The sequence below is a fragment of the Formica exsecta genome, unplaced genomic scaffold (assembly GCF_003651465.1).
Source record: "Formica exsecta isolate Colony F162 unplaced genomic scaffold, ASM365146v1 scaffold826, whole genome shotgun sequence".
Taxonomy (NCBI): Eukaryota; Metazoa; Arthropoda; class Insecta; order Hymenoptera; family Formicidae; genus Formica; species Formica exsecta.
The window spans coordinates 941,757-962,154 of NW_021853596.1; the positions used below are offsets into that span (position 1 = coordinate 941,757).

General features: G+C 37.6%; 2 protein-coding genes across 2 annotated transcripts in view; one reads left to right on the plus strand and one right to left on the minus strand.

The window, feature by feature from the left end:
- The window catches only part of LOC115244591 (poly(rC)-binding protein 3), a 105,363-nt gene extending 94,543 nt beyond the window's left edge, over positions 1 to 10,820 (minus strand). The window contains exons 1-2 of the mRNA XM_029822367.1: positions 10,711 to 10,820; positions 6,556 to 6,650 (exon numbers count right to left, since the gene is read on the minus strand). The gene's annotated coding sequence lies outside the window, so the exon portion shown is untranslated. The remainder of the gene's footprint in view (positions 1 to 6,555; positions 6,651 to 10,710) is intronic.
- A 6,034-nt stretch (positions 10,821 to 16,854) lies between these two features.
- On the plus strand, positions 16,855 to 19,240 carry LOC115244595. The gene is made up of 3 exons (XM_029822373.1): positions 16,855 to 18,610; positions 18,774 to 19,043; positions 19,125 to 19,240. The coding sequence occupies exons 1-3, from the start codon at positions 18,338 to 18,340 to the stop codon at positions 19,215 to 19,217; spliced, it is 636 nt and encodes a 211-aa protein (XP_029678233.1). The 5' UTR covers positions 16,855 to 18,337; the 3' UTR covers positions 19,218 to 19,240.
- The last annotated feature ends 1,158 nt before the right edge of the window (positions 19,241 to 20,398 follow it).

Sequence of the window (20,398 nt, forward strand, 5' to 3'; positions counted from 1 at the left end):
GCCAACAGAGAATTTTCCACTAACGTCAATAACATTGACAACTTTTTCATGTCGTTTTTAAATCTGTATGAATTTATCAGATGCCAGAAAAAATTGCAGAAATACCACACGGTAGTAATTATAGAATACATTTTACACCGAATTAAAGTATGATGAGCTTAATTATATAAACGCGATGTATTAATTCGCGTCCACACGATTTAAATCACGTTTATTTCACCTTGCTCTACATCGTTATTTAACGTTGAAAATATCCAGCTTAAACCATTCTCTCTATAGCGTCCTCCTCGGTCGTACATTTGCGAACTTTTTCCTATTAGAATTTTTACGCCTGTTATATATCGCACTGGTACATACATCTAAACGGCGAGCCGCTTCGTACATCGCACAAATTAAATTTTATCGGTCAAGTTTCACCGCAGGAAATATTAAGCGCGAGTCTATGCGCAAATTACATCCGATAAACGCGTTTAACAATTTCCGCAACAAGCCTCTCGCATCTCATTTATTTCGCTAAAAAAAAAAAGAAGAAAAAAATACGACAATTCATCGGCAATTTTGGGGGGGAAAGAGAGGAGATGGAATACGCGATATATGTGCGACAAACGTATTCTCGATAAGTTTATATGAGAATACATAATTACAAATATTCGCGAATATACAGGGTGTGCCCGGGTTAAATGGCCAAATTTGAAATATGAATTTAGAACCTTAAAACAAGAAAAAATTTTCCTCTGGAAGTATGCTCGCAAACGCGTCGTTCAAGAGATATTGACTTCTGAAGTTATGAACTATAGAAACGAATAATTTCGAAATAATCTAGGTTTATTCTATTTATTGCTGTACGATAATCAAAATTTAATAAATAAATGTTTTGCAGCGTTAGCATTTCCGTCACAAAACCCATTCAAATATACCATATCGGCATCTTCACTAATCGAATACGTATGAGGCATGATTGTACTAGTTTATTCCACGAAAGCATTCAACGAACTAACAATTGTTTGGTACGAATGTACGGAGCTTTGTTTACAGTGCAAACACAAGCCTGTCAATGACTTTTGATCTTCAAAACAAAAATAAAAAGAAACATTTCGAAATTATTCGTTCCTATAGTTCATAACTTCAGAAGTCAATATCTCTTGAACAAAGCGTTTGCAAGCATACCTCCAGAGGAAAATTTTTATTGTTTTAAGGTCCTAAATTCATATTTCAAGTTTGGCCATTTAATCCGGGAACACCCTGTATATAATAAGTCCTTACTAGAGCGAATATTATTGCTGGAAAATAATTACCAAATAACATTAATTGCATAAGCTTCCTCTCTATCTCTTTTTTCTTTCTCTCCCATGCACCATAAACATAATTCTCATGAAATTCTAGCTGTCTAGTTTCAAGTCCTGGAAATACCATCTCTCTGTATAACAATCCGTGATATTATATGGAATTGTTTGCGTGTGTATATTTCTCTCAGAACAATAAATGTAAATGTCAAAGCGCAATTAGACGCGTTTTCCGAAAATGTACTTTACGTTGAAGCTTATGATAAATCTATCAATTTTCGCGCGTATTATTGCATTAGATTTTATTTTTATCTGATCTATTTTTATCTATTTTCCCATCAAAACATCATGAAAAAAAATAATCAATAATAATTCTGTGATTAAAAGACTAAAGCAGGAAATTCTTTGTGAATAAAAATAGCACATTCCTTCTCCAATTTGCAAAAGTCACAGAATTGGTTTTATTTTTGTTGCAAAGTAATATAATCTATTTTTATAATATATTTTTTCGCTTTTTACACTGCGTAAAAAATATGGTTAATCTTGAACGCTCCCTGTAACTCAGGTTTTTTTCAACACATCCACTTAATGAAATTGATTCATCAAAGTCATCCGCGCGATTGTTTCCTTTTCGTTCTAAAATATTTCCTAAAATTCTATTCTAAAATTACGCTATGCACAACCGTATGAATCATAGTTTATGGAATTCGTTAGCCGATTTCCGCAAATGGTAGTTTCCAGTCGCCGCATTGTTAAATCCACGTGAGCTTCTGAACGGCATAAATCACATTCCCGAAGTATATCATAGTACCCAAGCACAAAGAACGTATACACGACGAATTGTCGAGGTGTGTGCTGGGGGAAATTCGAAATGTACTCAGCGCGAACTCGAGGAAACGAGTTGCAGACCGTCGCGTCGCACCGCGCGACTGATAAAATTATGACAGAACATCAATTTTAATCGAATGACCAGAAGATATCAGATAAACCTCTGATCTCTCAGGTATTTTATCGATCGTCATAACTAATGAGAAGCGTAGAATAATATACATATTGTAGTCATTAAATTTATTAACGCGCGTCCTTATTTCTCAACGTAAAAAAGTGATGAATATGTGGCTCTTTTATATGACCTCGATAATGGTATACAATCATATATATCCGACAGATACCATATATATAGTTATGAATATCTTAAAAAAAGATATATAGCAGTATTTCTCTCTTTCTCTCTCCCTTTCTCTCTCTTTTCATGACCTTTCTCTCTTTTCATTACCTTTCCATTTAATGGCATATTATTAGTATACTTACAAAAAAAAAACTGATAAAAGAACTAATAAAAGTTTCGGCGATCAAAGTTTCAATTAAAACGAAACGATATAACATCTTTCGATTGAGGTATTTTCAGAAATAAAATAAACGCGTCATGCACCTCATCGTTTGGATCGGCATTACGTCACGAAGTCAAGGAAACGGCGATAGGCCGCCGCTACACTGGAAAGAGAAAGGGAGCGAGACAAAGACCGAGAAACGGCAAGGGAGAGAGAGAGAGAGAGGGAGGGAGGGAGAAAGAGAGAGAAAGTGAGTGAAAAAGGGTATGCGGGGGAGAGAGGAGGAGAGTGGGCGCGAGAGAGACGTGACGCGTGGCATCACGTGGTGTATTGATCGTTGCGCAGCATCCACGAGAGCCATTCCGGCTGCCAACCTTCCTACCTACCCCAAGCATTACTACCCCCTTTCCCTCGCGTCCCGTCTGCAATCGCTTTCGCCTCACCCCCGCCCTTCCCCTCCCCCTCGCCCTCTCCATTCACTCGCCCCTACCCTCCGCGCCCGCGCCACCATTCTCCACCGACCTCCACTTCTGCAACAAACCCCTTGCGTTTCCCTCGACTCTCGCCCCCGCGCTCCTCGATCCCTCTTGACGAAACCCCGTCAGACATCCATCGTCGTGTATCCAGCGAGTTAATTATTAAATGCATCGTCGTGCCTACCCCCACTTCGCGGCGCACACCCTCTTTTCACCCTCATCGGCTCCCACACGAAGTCTCTCTTTCTCTGTCCCTCCTCTCCCCCCCCCCCCCCCCCCCACCCCGGCGACCGTGTCACGACGCGCGTGTCGACCGGCGTGTCGACTATACTACGGGGCTTTAAAGTTGCGCTTGTAATTCGTCGTCACCTTAACCCTTAAACGAGAGCGAGCACTTTCGCTGATCATAAGAAGGCCGATCACTATCGAATTTTTTACGAGTTTATTTTAAGATTAAAATTATTCCAAGTTTTTTGAATGATAGTGATATCTGTATTCTAATCATAATGAAGAATATGTGAAAAATGTTCTAAATACATGTTCACCAATATAACAAAACCTGACCTTGAAGATATAAAGAGGAAAATGCATTCAACGAAAGCTTAATCTTGCGATTATTTTTAATACATCGTGTTAATATAATCAGAAATTTTTTTCAAAGTTTGATAACATATATCGTTTACCCCCCGCCGCCACACCCCGGCGACAAGACACGGTTCATCTAGAATTTTCGGCTGGCGCTCCTGTGATTCGCGGGTTTAACATCAAAGCGAGTGTAAAATTGCTTTCATCACCTCTCGCCTGAATTCTGTCAAATGTATTCTATTAAATGTGCGTATTAAATTTTTTTATAATTTTTTACATTTTCTATATATGCAAGAAATTGCGTTCAAGATATGTCTATCGGCGAAACTCTAGATTACAAAATTGAGAAAACAATTCTTTATTGCACATTTCCATTTTTTAAATTGAATATTTGACGAGGGTTTGCTTGCTCGCTTGTCAAAATTGACGGGATTCAAGACATATAACATTGCACAAAATTATGCAGTGTAATATTTTTTCCAGTATGATTTGTTTTATTTTCTTAAAAGAGAGTAGTATAAGTAACAGCAACTTCAAAAGTTTTGCTGACGGAAAAAGATGAAAAATGATCCGACATTTATCGTTGTGCACGTAGACAGTGAACTATTTAACATGTCAACTTGCTTTAGAAAGTCCACGAAACACTTTGTGTTTTATTCGCGATACAACTTCGATTGTTCAGCGTCTAGTAAATATAAAATTACGAATGATATATCTTTATGTATACAGAAAAGCTTTCTGGCAAATGGATTCTTTTATTCCGAAAGACATTATCTATCTAAATGTATTTCTTTTATATATTACGTATCGAATGTATAAATGATGCAAATATTTTCTTTTTCCGACTAAAAATGGACATGTGATAAGTAGCGATAAATTTAATCGTCGTTAATATCGCAGCGCGTTACACTCTCTGTAAACACTTTTTCGCAACCGCGGTATATAATATCATCACGCTTGTTTAAATGACGAGTATTGACTTGACCCGATTTCAGCGGAAATCGGGGGATGTATTTACGCGATAAATGTCGCCATCCACGCGTGAAACGGTCAAAACACGGAGAGCGTGATCGCGTATAAATTTTCGCACGGCGTGGAGAGACAAAGAGGTAGATAGATAGAGAGAAAGGGAGAAACGCAGAGTCGCAAATTAATTTTAATCACAGCGCGCGATACATAAAACCAAATCCCCGTCGGCGATTAGTCATCGAGAAATGATTATCAAATTTAGCGCAACAGTCCGCTAATTTTTTATATTAATTTTTGTATTTTGTGAATGTATAAACTTGTATAAAATTGATAGCAAAATTAGATATTAGCTATCTGTAACAATCGTAACGTACGTGTTAATTGAGAAAAAAATAAAAAAAGTATCTGGAATTTGTATCCGAAAACAATGATCACATACAGAGTATCCCAAAACCATCTGATATATTTTTAATAACAAATAATTTGAAATCGATTTTTCCATTTGGAGTCTATTTCAGCGAAAGTGTCTAATGAGATCGTTATTTATTGCAAGTTTTACCTCATTTTTCTTATCGTATATATCTTTGTAATAACTCTGAGCGTCAAAATTAAAATTTCATTCTCACTCTACGTGAGACCAATTAAAAAATATAATTTCATTTTTTTTTTCTACAGAATTTAATTTGCAAAAGAGCCTTTCCTTTTCGATCGCTTATAAAGCTCGAAAATTCGATATTTTTGCTAAGGAAAAATCGAATCCAGATTAACCAAAGAAAATCTGTCATTAAAAGAACGTCCCATGTTTATGTGATCATTATGTGTAGCGTTTAAAAGTCTCTTTGTTTTACATATCGCAGCGTCAATTGTGGCGTATCGTCTGTTTGATAATTGCAAGAGCAAGCTGCGTTTTAGGTCAAACAGACGCCGATAGGGGACACACGTCAACTACAGGTCATCGGTGTACATGCGCTCTTACCGAGAGCTACTAATCAAAGTGCCACAACATTGTATCGCACCGCGGTGCCAAGAACATTACGCCTCTCTCTGATGCGGCTGAAATGGCCAAAATGTTGCTCGTCACGGATAACACGGTGTATCCTCATCGTTGCACACGCGTGTAAACATTAAATTCGCCGTAATGATTCATTACGAATCCATTTGTCTAGTATTTAGATATTAAGTGGATCTTGTCAAAGGTGTGCGTCTAGCATCAAAGCTTTCTACTCTACTAAAGCTACTCAAACCTTTCGCCAATTACGCGACAGCCATCATCAATCATACGGCGGGTATCGTCGCTTTTGCCAGAGCAATTTGTTGAGACCGGACATGGTCTCTATTTGTGGAGAAAATATGACGATATCATGATAGCGTTCAATGAAAGGAAACGAATGAAAAGGAGAAAGCATATTAAATTGATCAACTTGATGCATTAGTAATATTAAATGAGTTTTTAAGATAAATAAGGTTAAAAGGGAGAAGAGGAAAGCAGTCCTTTTTCTAGTTGAAAATAAAAATTTTTACAGATGTAATTATGTACATGTATATATAATATAATCAAATATCGAAAAAACGATGTTTTTTGCAGAATAATTTTAATCCGATAATCCTTATAATAAACCGTGTATATTTTTATAAGCATTAAATATTTGTAAAATAGAAATTGGTTTTGTTCTTTGAATACATGATTTACAAAGCTATCGCAAATTCTTCTTAGCAATCTTTCGTGCAAGAATAATCCACGTAAGCCAGAAGACAAGATAGAGAGGTAACAACAAGTAAAGTTCTGATTGATTGCTAGATACGTGTATACAATAAAAACGAGAAATAGAACGATCAGAGATCGCATCTACCGGCGACAGATGTACGCGATGCAGACTTCCGGTAGAACAAAGAACAAAGCTGGTTACTTACCCCCTCGGGCCGAAAGCCCTCTTTGCCAGCTCCAGCTTGAAGACACTCGGTCAAGAAGCAGCGGAAGCTCGAGTCTCACCTCCTTATGACGACGCCTGCAACGAGAGAAGAGCGATATGTTCTTTAGATCCAGTAGCCGTAGTTTTCTTCTCACTTTCGCGACACTACCGTTGTTAACCGTGCTTTCTTATATGACAAAGAGAAGCAGAAAGGGGTTAAGAGAAAAAGGAGACGGAGAGAAAGAGAAACGATCGAGAGTCTCTTGCGAATTTACTCAACGGACCGTGACAAGACTGCAAACGCGTTCGATCGGAAGCAACGCCGGCCGATGGCGACAACAACCTTGTGTCTTTTTAGAAAGAGAGAGAGAGAGAAAAAAAAGGAAGGGGTTATCGCGGGGAAATAAACTAATTTTAGAGTTAAGGATCCGAACTAAATGCAAGAGAAGACAACGAATGAGCGAACGCACGAGTACGATGCATTTTGCGCGCGTCGAAACTGCCTCGCGCGGATGAGGGACACAGGCGAAGTAGGGAACAATGATCTTGGACACGTTGCCAGAAAGAACTCTAGCCGACCAATCGCCATTCGTAGATTTACCTCCCGGTGAATAGAGATCGCGCTGTCCCTCGGCCAACTAGGACCACCCGGCGAGGATGACGCTAATAGATCACTTAGATAGAGCATCGAACGTCGATTAAATCGCTTAATGTCGGGGTTGCGTGGCTAACCGTGTTCTTTAATGATGCGCTATTCATGTATCGATGATCGGACGCGACCTTATTCTTCCGTTGGTACTTTTACCGTCGTCTGAAAATGTTCTTATCCGACTTGTTCCGAGAATTATCTCTTTCTCTATCTCTTTAATCGATCAAAAAATTTATAAGTGAAGAATGATTCGCTAGATCTGGAACATCTTGGATCAAGTTAGAAACAATTTTGTGTTCGCATGAGAGATTCTTGTTCTCTCTTACAAACATATCAAGCGTTTATCATTAATTTTACAAGGAAGATTTAACGATTTAACGATTCGTAGTCAAAAAAATTTGATAAAACGACGGAACGCACGCTGTGTTTCTCTTGTAATAAGCACGAATGGCTCCCACGAGATATCATGGTAATAAAGAGCTAGAGACTCGTCGTAGAAAGTAGCGATGGACAACGGTTGGGAACAAAGTAGATTAAAGAAAGATAACTGCATTGTAATCTTTAATCCAAGATATTCCCCATGGAAATCTCTCGCCACTCACGATCTCCTTATCGAAGGAAGAAATTCTAAAAAAAAAAACATTGGCCAGCCACAACACGTTTCTATTTTCTGATCCGCGTTTCCGATCAAACGTGAAATTCTTATACATTTGTACTTATTACTAGAAATAGTGCATCTAGCTAAACAGATACAAATTCGACTGACCACAGATGCGATCATTTTAGATATTCCAATTTGATTTTCAATTTTCCCGAGCGTAAATTCGCATTCCAAAAGTATCCTTTGTATATCGTGCTATTTCTCACTTATATTAGTTCATGACTCTGGAAGTTAGCCTATTTGTGTTACCTCCGATAACACGAGAACAATGTCGGATTTTCGTCGATGCTTAGTATATCTATACAGGAGTGTCGCAGGAGGATAATAACACAATGCAGACACAAATACTAGCGCAGCCTTCGCTCGCATTCAGCTGCTTACTCGAGTAACAAATTAGACGATACTGCCAATAAATACCCATGTCGTCGCATAGACGATAAAAATACATCATTCTTCAAAAATTATTTTCCAATTGAAAGAAACTTTAACGTGCGCGAACTAATCGATTAGATTCAATTTTAATTCTCTTATTTAAATAGCAAATATCATCATACTACATTTGAAAAATAAAATATTAATTAAGGGAAAAAATGTTCTAAATGAAATTTTAAAAAATAGCAATTAGCGTTTAAGTAGCATTCAAAGAGCATAAAATTCTATTATCTATTTTCATCGTTTATAAGACTTAAGTGCAGGTTCATTTTTCAGTCAAACAGAAAACAACTTGAAATCGATTAAAGAATTTTAGGTAAAAAGAAAAATTATAAATAATTAAACCAATACTCGACATAAAAAATAATATTTATATTTTTCTGCTCCGCGCAATAAAGCATAAGGTTAAAACAATACCGAACCTTTAGACGCCGATAAAAATTCTACATGAGCGAATTTCCCAGTTCTTTCATGTCGCGATGCTTCAAGTTATGGCGAAGCGTTTTATTCAAGAGTTCTTTGAAGTCAAGTCCTTGCTAAAGTCACCGCGAAAAAAGGCTGCGGGAGTGATAAACCAGGGTGTGAGAAACTTACCTATATCCTCTTATGGTAGATATAAATTGTTTCGGCTTTGCTATGCGTTCCCAAGTCTTACATCGTCGAATCTCCGTGAATTAACTACGAGAGACGGATTATCTCCCCCTCCCGTTAACATGATTCTTAATTCTATGTACACGATTAAACCCGACAGCGATCAAAACTCGAAGACGCGAAGAATTAGAAGAAGGAATTTAGACGAAAAAAAAATTACAGTAGTTTTAATCCTACACACATACACACACAAATTAGCATAACTTCTCTTAACTTAATAGAAGCAGAAAAAGCTGTAATTAGAATACAATTAAAAATCCAGTTATACAGTTCAAAATTGTAAGAATGTTAATTAAGATTTAACGGAATACATCTTGTTCGTAAGCTCATAGGTAAAGAGATTAGAAGCGAAAAAAATCGCACTACTTAATATCTCGACATGACACAAAATAATTAAAAGCTTATTAACGTTACACCGTAATTCCGCATCGTGCATAGTTTGCAATAGGAAACTCAATGGATTAAAAATGTAAAAGAGAGAAAAATGGAAATTGCAAGAGAAATATTTAAATCGCCGACAGCGTTCTTAATCGAGGCTGCGTATTAGCATGTCGGAGAGATGTGGTTGTGGAAAAACTAAATTTAAATCTAAAACGCGACGTTGTGTGTATGGGTAAACATATCAGCGTGTCGCAAATATCCCGGGAGGATGCGTTCGTCGCACGGCAGGATGGATAATCGATTAAGTCAGGGTATATCCACTTATCCGCTTGCTCTCACACCCCGCAGAGCGCAAATTCCAGAATCTCAAAGAGGCCGATACACGAAGTACCACCTTAAGACGGGACGGATACCGGCGCTCAATTTGCACGGATCCTTGGGTAAGTCTCCAAAGTGATAACCGATCCGCTAGATGCAGCCAGGGTGGATCACGAAGTTCTATAACGCATCCCATTATCCGCAACCCCTACATCGTCATATCCTCGGTAAAACGCGCTTCGACGAATAATTATCACTTACGTACACAACTTGTATTCAAGCTATCCTTCTTCCACATCTGCTTACGATTATTTACATGAAGAACGCGGAAATCATTCAAAATCGTTGGAAAATCATTGCAATAAACTCTCGTTAACGAAACGAGACTCGTGAAATAATCAATTTAATAAAATTCTATTTAAAAAATCTATTTAACAAAAATTTAATGTATAAATACACGATATATCCGGTATCGAAGATTGATTAAAGTGGACTTGACGTTGAATATGCGAAGCGCACGTTGCTACGCGCATCTCTGTGAATTTCCGAGGAAGTTTGTGCATCGCCACTTCGCGAAAGGGATAAGACGCGCACGCACGAAACGCCATCGTAATCTTAATTCAATTTAAGAGCTCGACGTTGCAGGAGTTCCTTTCGTGATAATCTCCGCCGGAAATACTAGACGCACAGTCGAAACTTCGTGGTTCTAACGCGATTTTCAAGTAAATTTCACTCGTCGACACTGCCATTAGGATGACATGCCATGGCTCTTAGTCGGAGAGAGAGTATCAGGCGGATTCACTGCCCGTGTGTATCTTACGTTAAACTTGAAAACTTCGATGAAGGAGATAGTTTACGCGATATTAATACAGCAGAATTGATATTTTATCAATCACCCTGGTTTATATAGACAAATATGATAGTATAAAATCTTATTACTAAAAGATTTTCAGTTGATAAATACGTATAAATGGTTCTATTATAAGAATTATAAGGAAAAAATTTTTGGCTCATTATTAAATAGGAGTGTCATTCCCATCTTTTCTCCAACGAACGGGATTTACCTGATTATATGGCCGTCATCTGGTAGCGCTTAAACTTGGATGGCGAAAGATAGTTTCTGAAAAATAGACAGTTCCTCCGGTAGTTCGTCATGAGCAAGCGGTCAGTCCTCAACATCTTTCCTGAAATAAAATTCAACATTGTATTCTCTCACTAAACTCGAAAGAAGTAAGATAATTAAATATAATCCACGTGCTAAATAAATGTTTGTTGCCATATACGCGCATCATAAAAAATATGATCGCTACACTGTTCCGTGGAATAATGTTATACGACATACACACATATATTACACACATGCACACTCATTGTTTACATAGTTTAATAACCTCGTTAGAAAACGAGGTGCGTATACTGGACTGATGGCAGACGGTCCGCTTCCTCCCGCGGACCGTCTTAAAAGTCCCGTAACGAGGATCCTTTTAGCAAATTACAAAGTTATCGGAAAACTCGCTCGAAGGAAGACACGCCTCGCGGCATTATATTTAATAACGTCCAATAAACGTTACTCTCCACCGCGCTGCTTCCCTTTTCCCCTTCTTTTTATTTATTTATTTTTTTTTTGCCTCTTGTTTCACTCTTTGGCTCTGCTCGTCTCATTTCCCCTTCTACCCTCCCCCCCTTGCCTCTTCCACCGCTGCTACACTTTCTTTTTCGGCATGCCGCTAATGTTCTTAGTTTACGTCATATTAAAACGATCGATTCTCTCGCTCCACGATGTAAAATCTCCTATACTCTATCCAAAAAAAGAATGACTTCGGTCCGGACGAAAATTCGTCCGTTTCGCGCAAGTCTCCATCTTAGAAAGCCCCCACCACATCGCCGTATCGCTCATTCAGCTTGTCAATGCTAGCAACGAGTGACAGGTCCCCCCCGATCATTTGACAGTTGTAATTATTTAATCTCAATATAACCTCTTTTTGGATAGAGTATAGGTACAGATTCACCTCTCGCATCATATATCGAAAAACCGATATCGACCATTTTCAGTCTGGACGCGAGTCGAATAAACGGCTGCTGCCATTAGCCATGAGAGTCCTGTGGCGTGACACAACAGAAATTTTGTATGTCCGCCTCTCGCGCAAAAGCTTGTAGCTTTTATGTCGATTACATTAACACGTTGTCGTATATTGTGATATTTTTTTGTTCGCGGAAACACACGACGAATCCTTCGACCGTTTTACACACAAATTGCCTCGTCGAAGATACATTGTTTTCCATTAGTACAGTTTCTTATAATAACTACAATAATTCTTCAATTGCCCTGTAAAAGTTGATTTTAATACTACTATTTAAGATTGACGAGTTTTCTCTTCCTCTCTTTCTCTCTGTCTTTCTAACAATAAATAAAAATTTATATAAAATAAATCTCTCTCCAAATCTACCTTAACACAAAATTAATTTATTATTTAAATACATGTTGAATGAATCTATTGTATTATATATTTTCCTAATAAAATTTTTACATATGTTACAATTTATTTTCGTTAAAATCTAGTCTGTTAGAATCCCAACTGGATGAGCCGCAACCAGTTTTGACACGCGAAATTTTTTTTATTCGACATAAAACGATGGTGTCTAGGATGAGTCGAGCGTTTACACAATGTGTTGAAGTCGTCGGGACCACGTTTTGACCATGTTAAAAAAGTGCGGAACGACTTTGCGAGCAAAAAGTCGCAAAAGGAGAATGGCCATGCGAAACGGAACGTAACCGGTGCGCCAGGATAGGATAGCAGTGATGTGCAGCAGTATTTATAGTATGGATTGTGTCTGCTTGGCAGCTCGCCATCGGATGAACGTCTACGGAGAGCTTCCCTATGGGAAGCGCAAGTAGCCGCGAGTGCTATTGATAACTATTGTCTTCTGCATTTATCCGCGAGTCGGTTATTCCCTTGCAATCCTTGAACTACCATACTAGAAAAAAAAAAAAAGTTTTACCTCACCCGAAAGAGGGATAGAGCGTACACGTACACACACATACATACACAGACAGTGACGATGGTTTTTCCATGCCGGAGCTGCTACAGCAGCGGGAATGAATCACGATCGGGCCCGATACTCGTTTGCAAGCTCGATCTGGCTTTTATTAGACTGGCTGACACCGAGGATCACTGCCAAACTAGGATCGCGCGAACAATGGCTTCTACGTATCGGGTCGACCGAGCGAAAATAACCACGATTGCCCGCGCTTCCTATTGTCCTCTATTTATTTATCTTTTTTTTCTATCGCAGTTAGAAAGTAGAAAGAGGAAAAGAGAAAGAATTCGGTGGCAATTTTCTTTTTATTTGAGAAGATCCGACGTGGATAAAATAAAATTTTAAGAAATATATTTGCATAGTAAGCAAATCTAAAGACGCGGAAGAAAAGAGACAAAAGTGTTGTCGAGAAGTAGACGTTTCTATTGTAGAAAACGAATCGAAGTGGTATAGTTTATATTATGGTTGATATTATGATTTCAAAATGATGTCTCTGAAAATATTTGTCTTGCGTGCCCAGAATCCATCCCCGTCCATTCAGATTTCCCCATTCCTTAGCTTCCGAGATTCTCAAACGATTCTAAAACACGACGGATCTGTATTTTACTTTCTTCTCGTGCATCCTGTACATACTTAATATGTTGAAAGAATTTTTCTTATATGCAATTAGTCAAAGAAAAAAACTTTGCTTTTAAAATGAGTCGAAAAGATAAGTTTGCTCAATTTTATAAATTAATTCTTTTATAAATAATAATAAGATATTGAAAGACGATATGCTGTGTGATAATTCTTTTTTATCTTACAACGTCTTCATACAAGTAAAAATCTCGGAGTAATGTTTCTTGGAAAATATTTTTATCTCCTCTTTCGTTTTCCCTCTTCTCCGCCTATAAAAAAATCCTAAACGCAACATCGCTCCGACCTTTACCTGCTACCAAGTGCAGCGCGATGAATAGCGCCGCCATTGTTACCGTTTTAGCTTTTTTCATCGATTACCGTTACCCCAAAGAGAGCGAAGCTTAGCGCCGAGGATCGTCCTTGTCTCACGTGTCCCCCATAACCCCGGGATTAGACCTGGCTTTAATACCCGACGACAAGGGATTTCGACGGGTAATTGAATCAAGACATACCGGTACGCCAAGTTTAAAAGTTAAAAGTGTTTGCCCTGTCGCTATACAATTTGTGTAATTTCGCTCGGGTCATCCGCGTGCGGTGACCGACTCAATTAGAGAAACTAGATTCAAAGACAATCCGGAGTAGCTTCTTCATCGTATTGAAAGATCACTCGAGTATCGTTTTAATTAAGTAAAGTGCTGATAAAATGATACACTATCAGAAATAATTGCGAAATCAGTGTATAGATTATTATTAAAAAAAAAAGATTTCATTATAATACTTTATTATTAGTATAAACGAGAAAAAGACAAATTTTGTCAGAACCGACAAATATTGTAGATTTTTACAGTATCTAAATCTTTTGCTAATGGAATGAAATTTTGTTTATTCCTTAATTTTGGATAAGGCCATTATATGAATTATTGTCATAAACATTTGGGCATATTCTGTGTTTCCGAAAAATAACTTTCTTAATATAATGTGAATGCTTCATTTAACTGATAAGTAAAATGCTTGAAAAAAGTACACAAAGTATAAATCGCAGGATAGAATTTTAGAAGAATTATATAATTATATATTAATTGATCTGCATGTAAGATAATCGCATTACTCGATCTGCAGAAACCGTATCGTATGATTATCACGTTTCATTTGCATATTTCATAAATTTACATATTTCATATATTTGCAATCATTTTTCACATTTATAGATAAATGTAAAATTCGCATTTATTTGCAGAAGAATTGACAACAAAAACTATTGCGAAATTGATAACAGAAAAAACCGCATAATATTGCATAATAAATTGACGGCAAATCACAAAATGTAGGGATTTAATATAAATATACTAGATAAAGTAACAAATAATGGCACATTCAACGCCTCTGGGATATTCCCAAAACAATAACACGGTAACTACTCTCTATGCATGTGAGTTATATGCATATATGACGATATTACAGTCAGTCCCTTTGATACGCGGGCTGGTACACACATGCATGTTAATTCTTTCTGACTGATAAAACCGGAAGCGATGCTCCCTTTTTGTGTCAGCTGGTCCGTACTTAGATGTGTCGATTCGGCGAGATCCCGGTTTTGATCTATCGCGCGGAAGGATCCGATCGCCCTCAACCAAGTTGTCCGTGTATTCACTGTCGAACCCATAGCCGGATGGATGAGACAGGTTCGCCTGTGTGGAATATGCTTGTGTGGCTTGTATTCGTCCGTAAAAATATCGAACAGTTTCGAGGCTGCGCATACACATTCGCTCGTACATACAAAGAAAGATCACATATATTTGTAGGTAATAACGGCGCGCGCACGATATTCTGTCAACGTGTCAAGATTCACTAGCGACATGATTAATGGAAACGCATCAATGTTTCATTGCGATGCCTCGCGAAGAATAAAATTGCCACTAATACACATCAGTGTTTAGTAATAGATATCAAAATCGCGTCTCTTTTACGGAGAAATCTTAATATTGTATATTAATAATATAAAAATATATTATACATATAATAATAATGAAAATTTATTAAAATTTATTAAAATGCGGTCTCCCCTGCATTAATATCCGTATTCATTTCGCATAATATCGGCATAATGCAGGCTCTCATATCGCCAGAGCGACAGAGCGAGCTCCATAGATGATCCATACGTCCTACAGCGAGCGATATTTAACGTGGGCGAGAAAGCTAGGTAGGTCACAGGCTCTGTAAAAAGCCGCGCACATGCATGTTGGATACATAATTCGCAAGGCGATTTCCCGGCGCCCCGGCCTCAAAGGAGCAGCCAGGTGAAGTGTATATTCCGTACTCGGCGCGCGAGGCCACCTTCGCGCACGCACGAGTAGTCAGGTGACATCGGCGCGCAAAGCGGTTATTTTTAGTTCAATTTGTCGCTCGAACGGTACCATAAAGCCGAGCGCGCGCCGCGTTATACTTGTACACATATACATACATATACGTGTGCGACCCATGGCGGTGCAATGGGGAGACGAGGAATGGAAAGGGGGAGGGGAGAATGGGGTTCACCTCGTACATACGGGCTTTTACGTGAGCATGTGCGAATAAACGTTGCCGGGATCGTTAAAAGCGTCAACTAGTTACCGCGACGAAACTTTCGCTTTGCGCGACAATTTTAATACGCAGATACGCGTGCGAGGGGATTATTTTATAATTCCATGAAAAGCAAATTCCCATTATCATCGGGCATAAAGATGCCCTTTCTCTCCTCTCACCACCTCCTCCTTCAACCCCCCCCCCCTTGGTTTACGGCCCTACCGGCCCGCGACGGTCCCCTGGGAGCCGAACGTTGCGAGGATTAACTCTTAACTGTACTGACGTTGTGGTGCGAAATCCCTCGGCCATGTAACCGTATTAAAAGTTAGAGAAACTGTTTTACGAACGTTTCCGAAGAAGAATATTTCTGCGAGATAATTTACGAAGTCTATAAAAGAGCGCATCGCGAGCCGCGTACCAAAACTATTCGCTTATTTAGACAATCGCGCGTTTATCGCTGACCCAAAAATATATTTCGACAAAATGTTTATGTGTGTTCGTTTTAATAGATATTTCTGAATTTTAATATTCTGTTAAAAATATCTTAAAGTACGTAGATGATTGGATAAGTCTTGGAATGCGCTAATTTTACAAGTATTTTACAACGACGAACCTCTATATGGATATATGTTCTTTTAATAGAAATAGATTTTCAGTAGAAAATGTTTCCTAGTTTAATCGAATGAAAAAGTGTATTGATAGAATAACGGAAATTATTTTGGTTGGAGATTGTACATAAATAAAACTGTATTGCAAAACTGACCTAGTGATAAGAATGTATTATCTCCAAACCGACATCAAAATTAATGTCTTTTGACGTGAATAACGTACTAACAATAAGATAAAAACGAAAATAGAGAATTTCGATTATACGGGATGACAATAAGTCGTTTTTAAAGGAGAGAGCCCATGTAATAAATTATGCGTCGAAGGAAAATAAGACAAAAACACAAAATAAAGACATTGTAAACTTTATCATCTCGTAATTCGAAAGTCTTGACTCATAATAAACACTTTTTCATTACCTTTGTTACATGAACGAAAATTCTCTCGGAAGCCGAGAGTCTTCGACGCGGTGGGGTTAATTTTCGCAGAGTCAGTATTTGCTTGCGCGCGGTTTCTCTCTCTCCCTCTCTCTCTCTCTCTCTCTCTTCGCTCACCGCGGCATCTCTACGAGCGTTTATGCGTACATACATAGGCGGGCGCGAATCAAAATCAATAAGCCGATTATTGGCCCGCGCTGAGCGGAGATTACGTCGCTTTGAATTGACACCGCCGACGCGCGAGTGCGATTCAATCCCGCGGGCTTTCCGCGACAGGCGGACATCCGTCCTACTTTCTTTTTCCACCGAGTCCCCGCGACACGCAAGAGCAAAATGGCGCACGCTCAACGCTCTGACCTCGCTCCCGCGCGCCTCCTTCTCGCGCTCTCCCCCTCATCCCCCCCGTCTCGTGCCACGCGAACGAACTCGACATTCGTATTCAGGCAGCTATGAAAGACAACCGGCTCGTTTTCCACGTAATTTCATCGCCTTTCATTATAATACGCATTTACCACATGCGGGAAAAATTTATCAATAGCGGCGCGAATATATCGCTGATGTTAGCGTCAAGAACAGTCGTCGCGCGGCGCCACCGTACGAAGGGAGCTACAATGACCATAGACTATAGATTTATATAGATAGCGCGCTCCTATTGAAGACAAGACGGCATAGGGTAAGAGGGGATGAGAGAGACACGTGCTTTCCCTGCCCGATTCTGCAGTTGATGGGATCAACAAGGAAAAACATGATTCTCTCTTATTAATACTATCTTTTTGTTTCTAATGAGAGACTAATGATAACGAAGAAAGAGATAAAAACATGGGAAAAAGTTTAGGAATTATTTAAAACTTATAAGTTGCAAAATAATATAATATGTATGCAAGAGAGACAAAATTATCCCTTTATAATTATAAAGATATATAAATACTCCTATATTTTATATGTCACTATCGTGACATTAATTAGAAGTTTGACGGAATATTTAAAAACTGTATATTCAGATATATTGTTGCTATATACAGTTGCTAGACAGTTTAATTATATCGCTGCGTTAAATTTCATTATGTAAATATGACGAACAAATGAGCGCAGTGTTTGACATAACGAAGCAAATATCAAATAATTTTTCCGATTAGATTGTAATAATAAACATTTATGGCTCACAAAATTTTCAGTTTGGCGATATAAAGATCCTCAAATTTATTCTTATACGAAACGTTATTTCGACAGAGGAGATCTCAACAGGAAATTTAATAAACCCGGTAAAGAACACACAAAATTTTCAAAAAAATCAGGTTAGAGATTTAATATGATTATAAAATCGTAAGAAATTTTCAATCCTTCAAATCAAATTATTACGCTTTAACTCGCGATTATTAATTTGTATTTTTATTTTCTCTGAAAGAGAAGCTTGACAAGACTTGACAAAATGGGTCAAACTATGGGTAGAATGCCTGAAACATGGCAAGGTCTCCTGGAGGAAAAAAATCGTGTTTTACACTGGAGTTCCGAAGTGTTGGCACGAGTACAAGATAATGTTACGAACGAAGATACGTTCTTAATGGACTATGATGACGATAAGATCGACGCGAAAATCAATACGTGGATTAAAACTAATCAAACACGAGTTGACGAATCATTCAAGAAGTTCGCGAAAGCACCGGATGTACTCAAAAATGAAGTCAAAACTGGAACCGAAAAAGTAATAAATTTTATTTTTTACAGAATCTTTATACGTCAGTAAAAATTAAAATTTTTAGGATTAAAAAATTAATAAATTTTAGGTTTTTTTAAATTATACATATTTGTAAAATAAGAAGTGCTAAATATATCGCAAATTTAATTTTTGATCGTATAATGTTTAGCTATTCGAAGAAATACAAACGAAAATGCGGAAGGATTATAGGAATGCGTATAATGACATAAAAAAATTTAACAAGAAAGTGGACCAGTTGGGAGCAGACGAAAGAAAGATTCACGCCGATATACAAAAGTTGGAGGAGGAGTGCGCAGAAGATGTGCAAAAGTTTCAGAAGAAATTCGGACCGTTGCGAGTAAAAGTTTTCGATAACTTGAGAACAGGCGAAAAGATGATATTCCAAGACAAAAGATTAAAAACTGATTTCACTAAAAAGGTATAAGCGCTTTTCCTAAACAATTTATATCTCCCTCCAGAAATTTGCGTAAATATTCAGTTGCGTCTCTTTATCTTTAAGGTGTACGACATTGATCACAAATATTCTGCTGATTGCACGAAACGGATCGACAAAATGCTCAAAGATTTCGAGAAAAGCGCGACAAAAACATGAAACACAATGAAAATGATGCGCAATTAAAAAAAAAAAAAATGTGTCGTTAAATTTCAAATCATACCGTCAGATTTTTATGTATGTGATCGGCTAATGCGTTTATAAAATGAGTGTGTGTGTGTGTGTGTGTGTGAAACGATACAAATTTTCTTTTTAAGATATCATCTTGTTTTGCGATAACTTTTTTATCCGTAATTATTATGTGGATTGGAAACCACTTTTACCTTGGATTAACATTTTTTAATAAATTTTTAATTAATTAAATTTTTTGAACAAATTTAATAGATATCTAAAATTTAGAGCTTAATTATAAAAATATACATTTATGTTTTATATTTTGAAAAGTTGGAAGCATTAAATATTAAATAATGATACCTTCAACATTTTCATCCAATGATGAAAATTTCAATAAAAAATTATACAATTAAGTATCTCCAGTAATTCTAGAACACTCGGTAAAATCATTAGATTTCTTTCTGCTTGCCAGATCGCGTCATATATTCATTCAAATCTTTTCCGAGATGTGATCGACAGTAATGTGATCTCAATAACATCAATATCATAGAATAATCTTCGCGATCCCTCAAACGGAATATTTTCGCGTGCGTATTCGTGATTTTCTCTAGCGATTCTACGCATTCGAAACGAGAATAACGAGAACAGGAAAGAGAGGCAAGGCGACACCAGACCCTGTTATCAGCTTAGTGGTAGAGTAGTTGGGGTAGGCTCTCCCGGAGACTCTTGTGACCGGGAAAGCATGTTGAAGCAAGTGGTTTTACGCGGCTTATGTTAGCCACCTACGCGACGTTCCAGGAACGTGTCGTCTGCGATGTAACCATTGAACGTACCGCGATGACACACATACTTGTGTAGTATAATCAGTACCAGAATAACTCTGAATCATTTTTAACCACTCAGCAAATTTATTTCCTATAAAAGAACCGATGGCAATATTAATATTCAATTATACCACATTTCATTACTATTGATTGATGAAACCTATTTATTTTACCGAGATTTCTGAAATATTTGACACTCTTATTAATGCAGTTTTGAGGCAAATACAATTTGTAATACTTAGATACTGTGTGGATATTATTTCATTTTAAAATATAATAAGTTAAAGTAATAAGTTTAAGCCAAATATATATATATATATTATTTGGAACCTCTATTTTAAC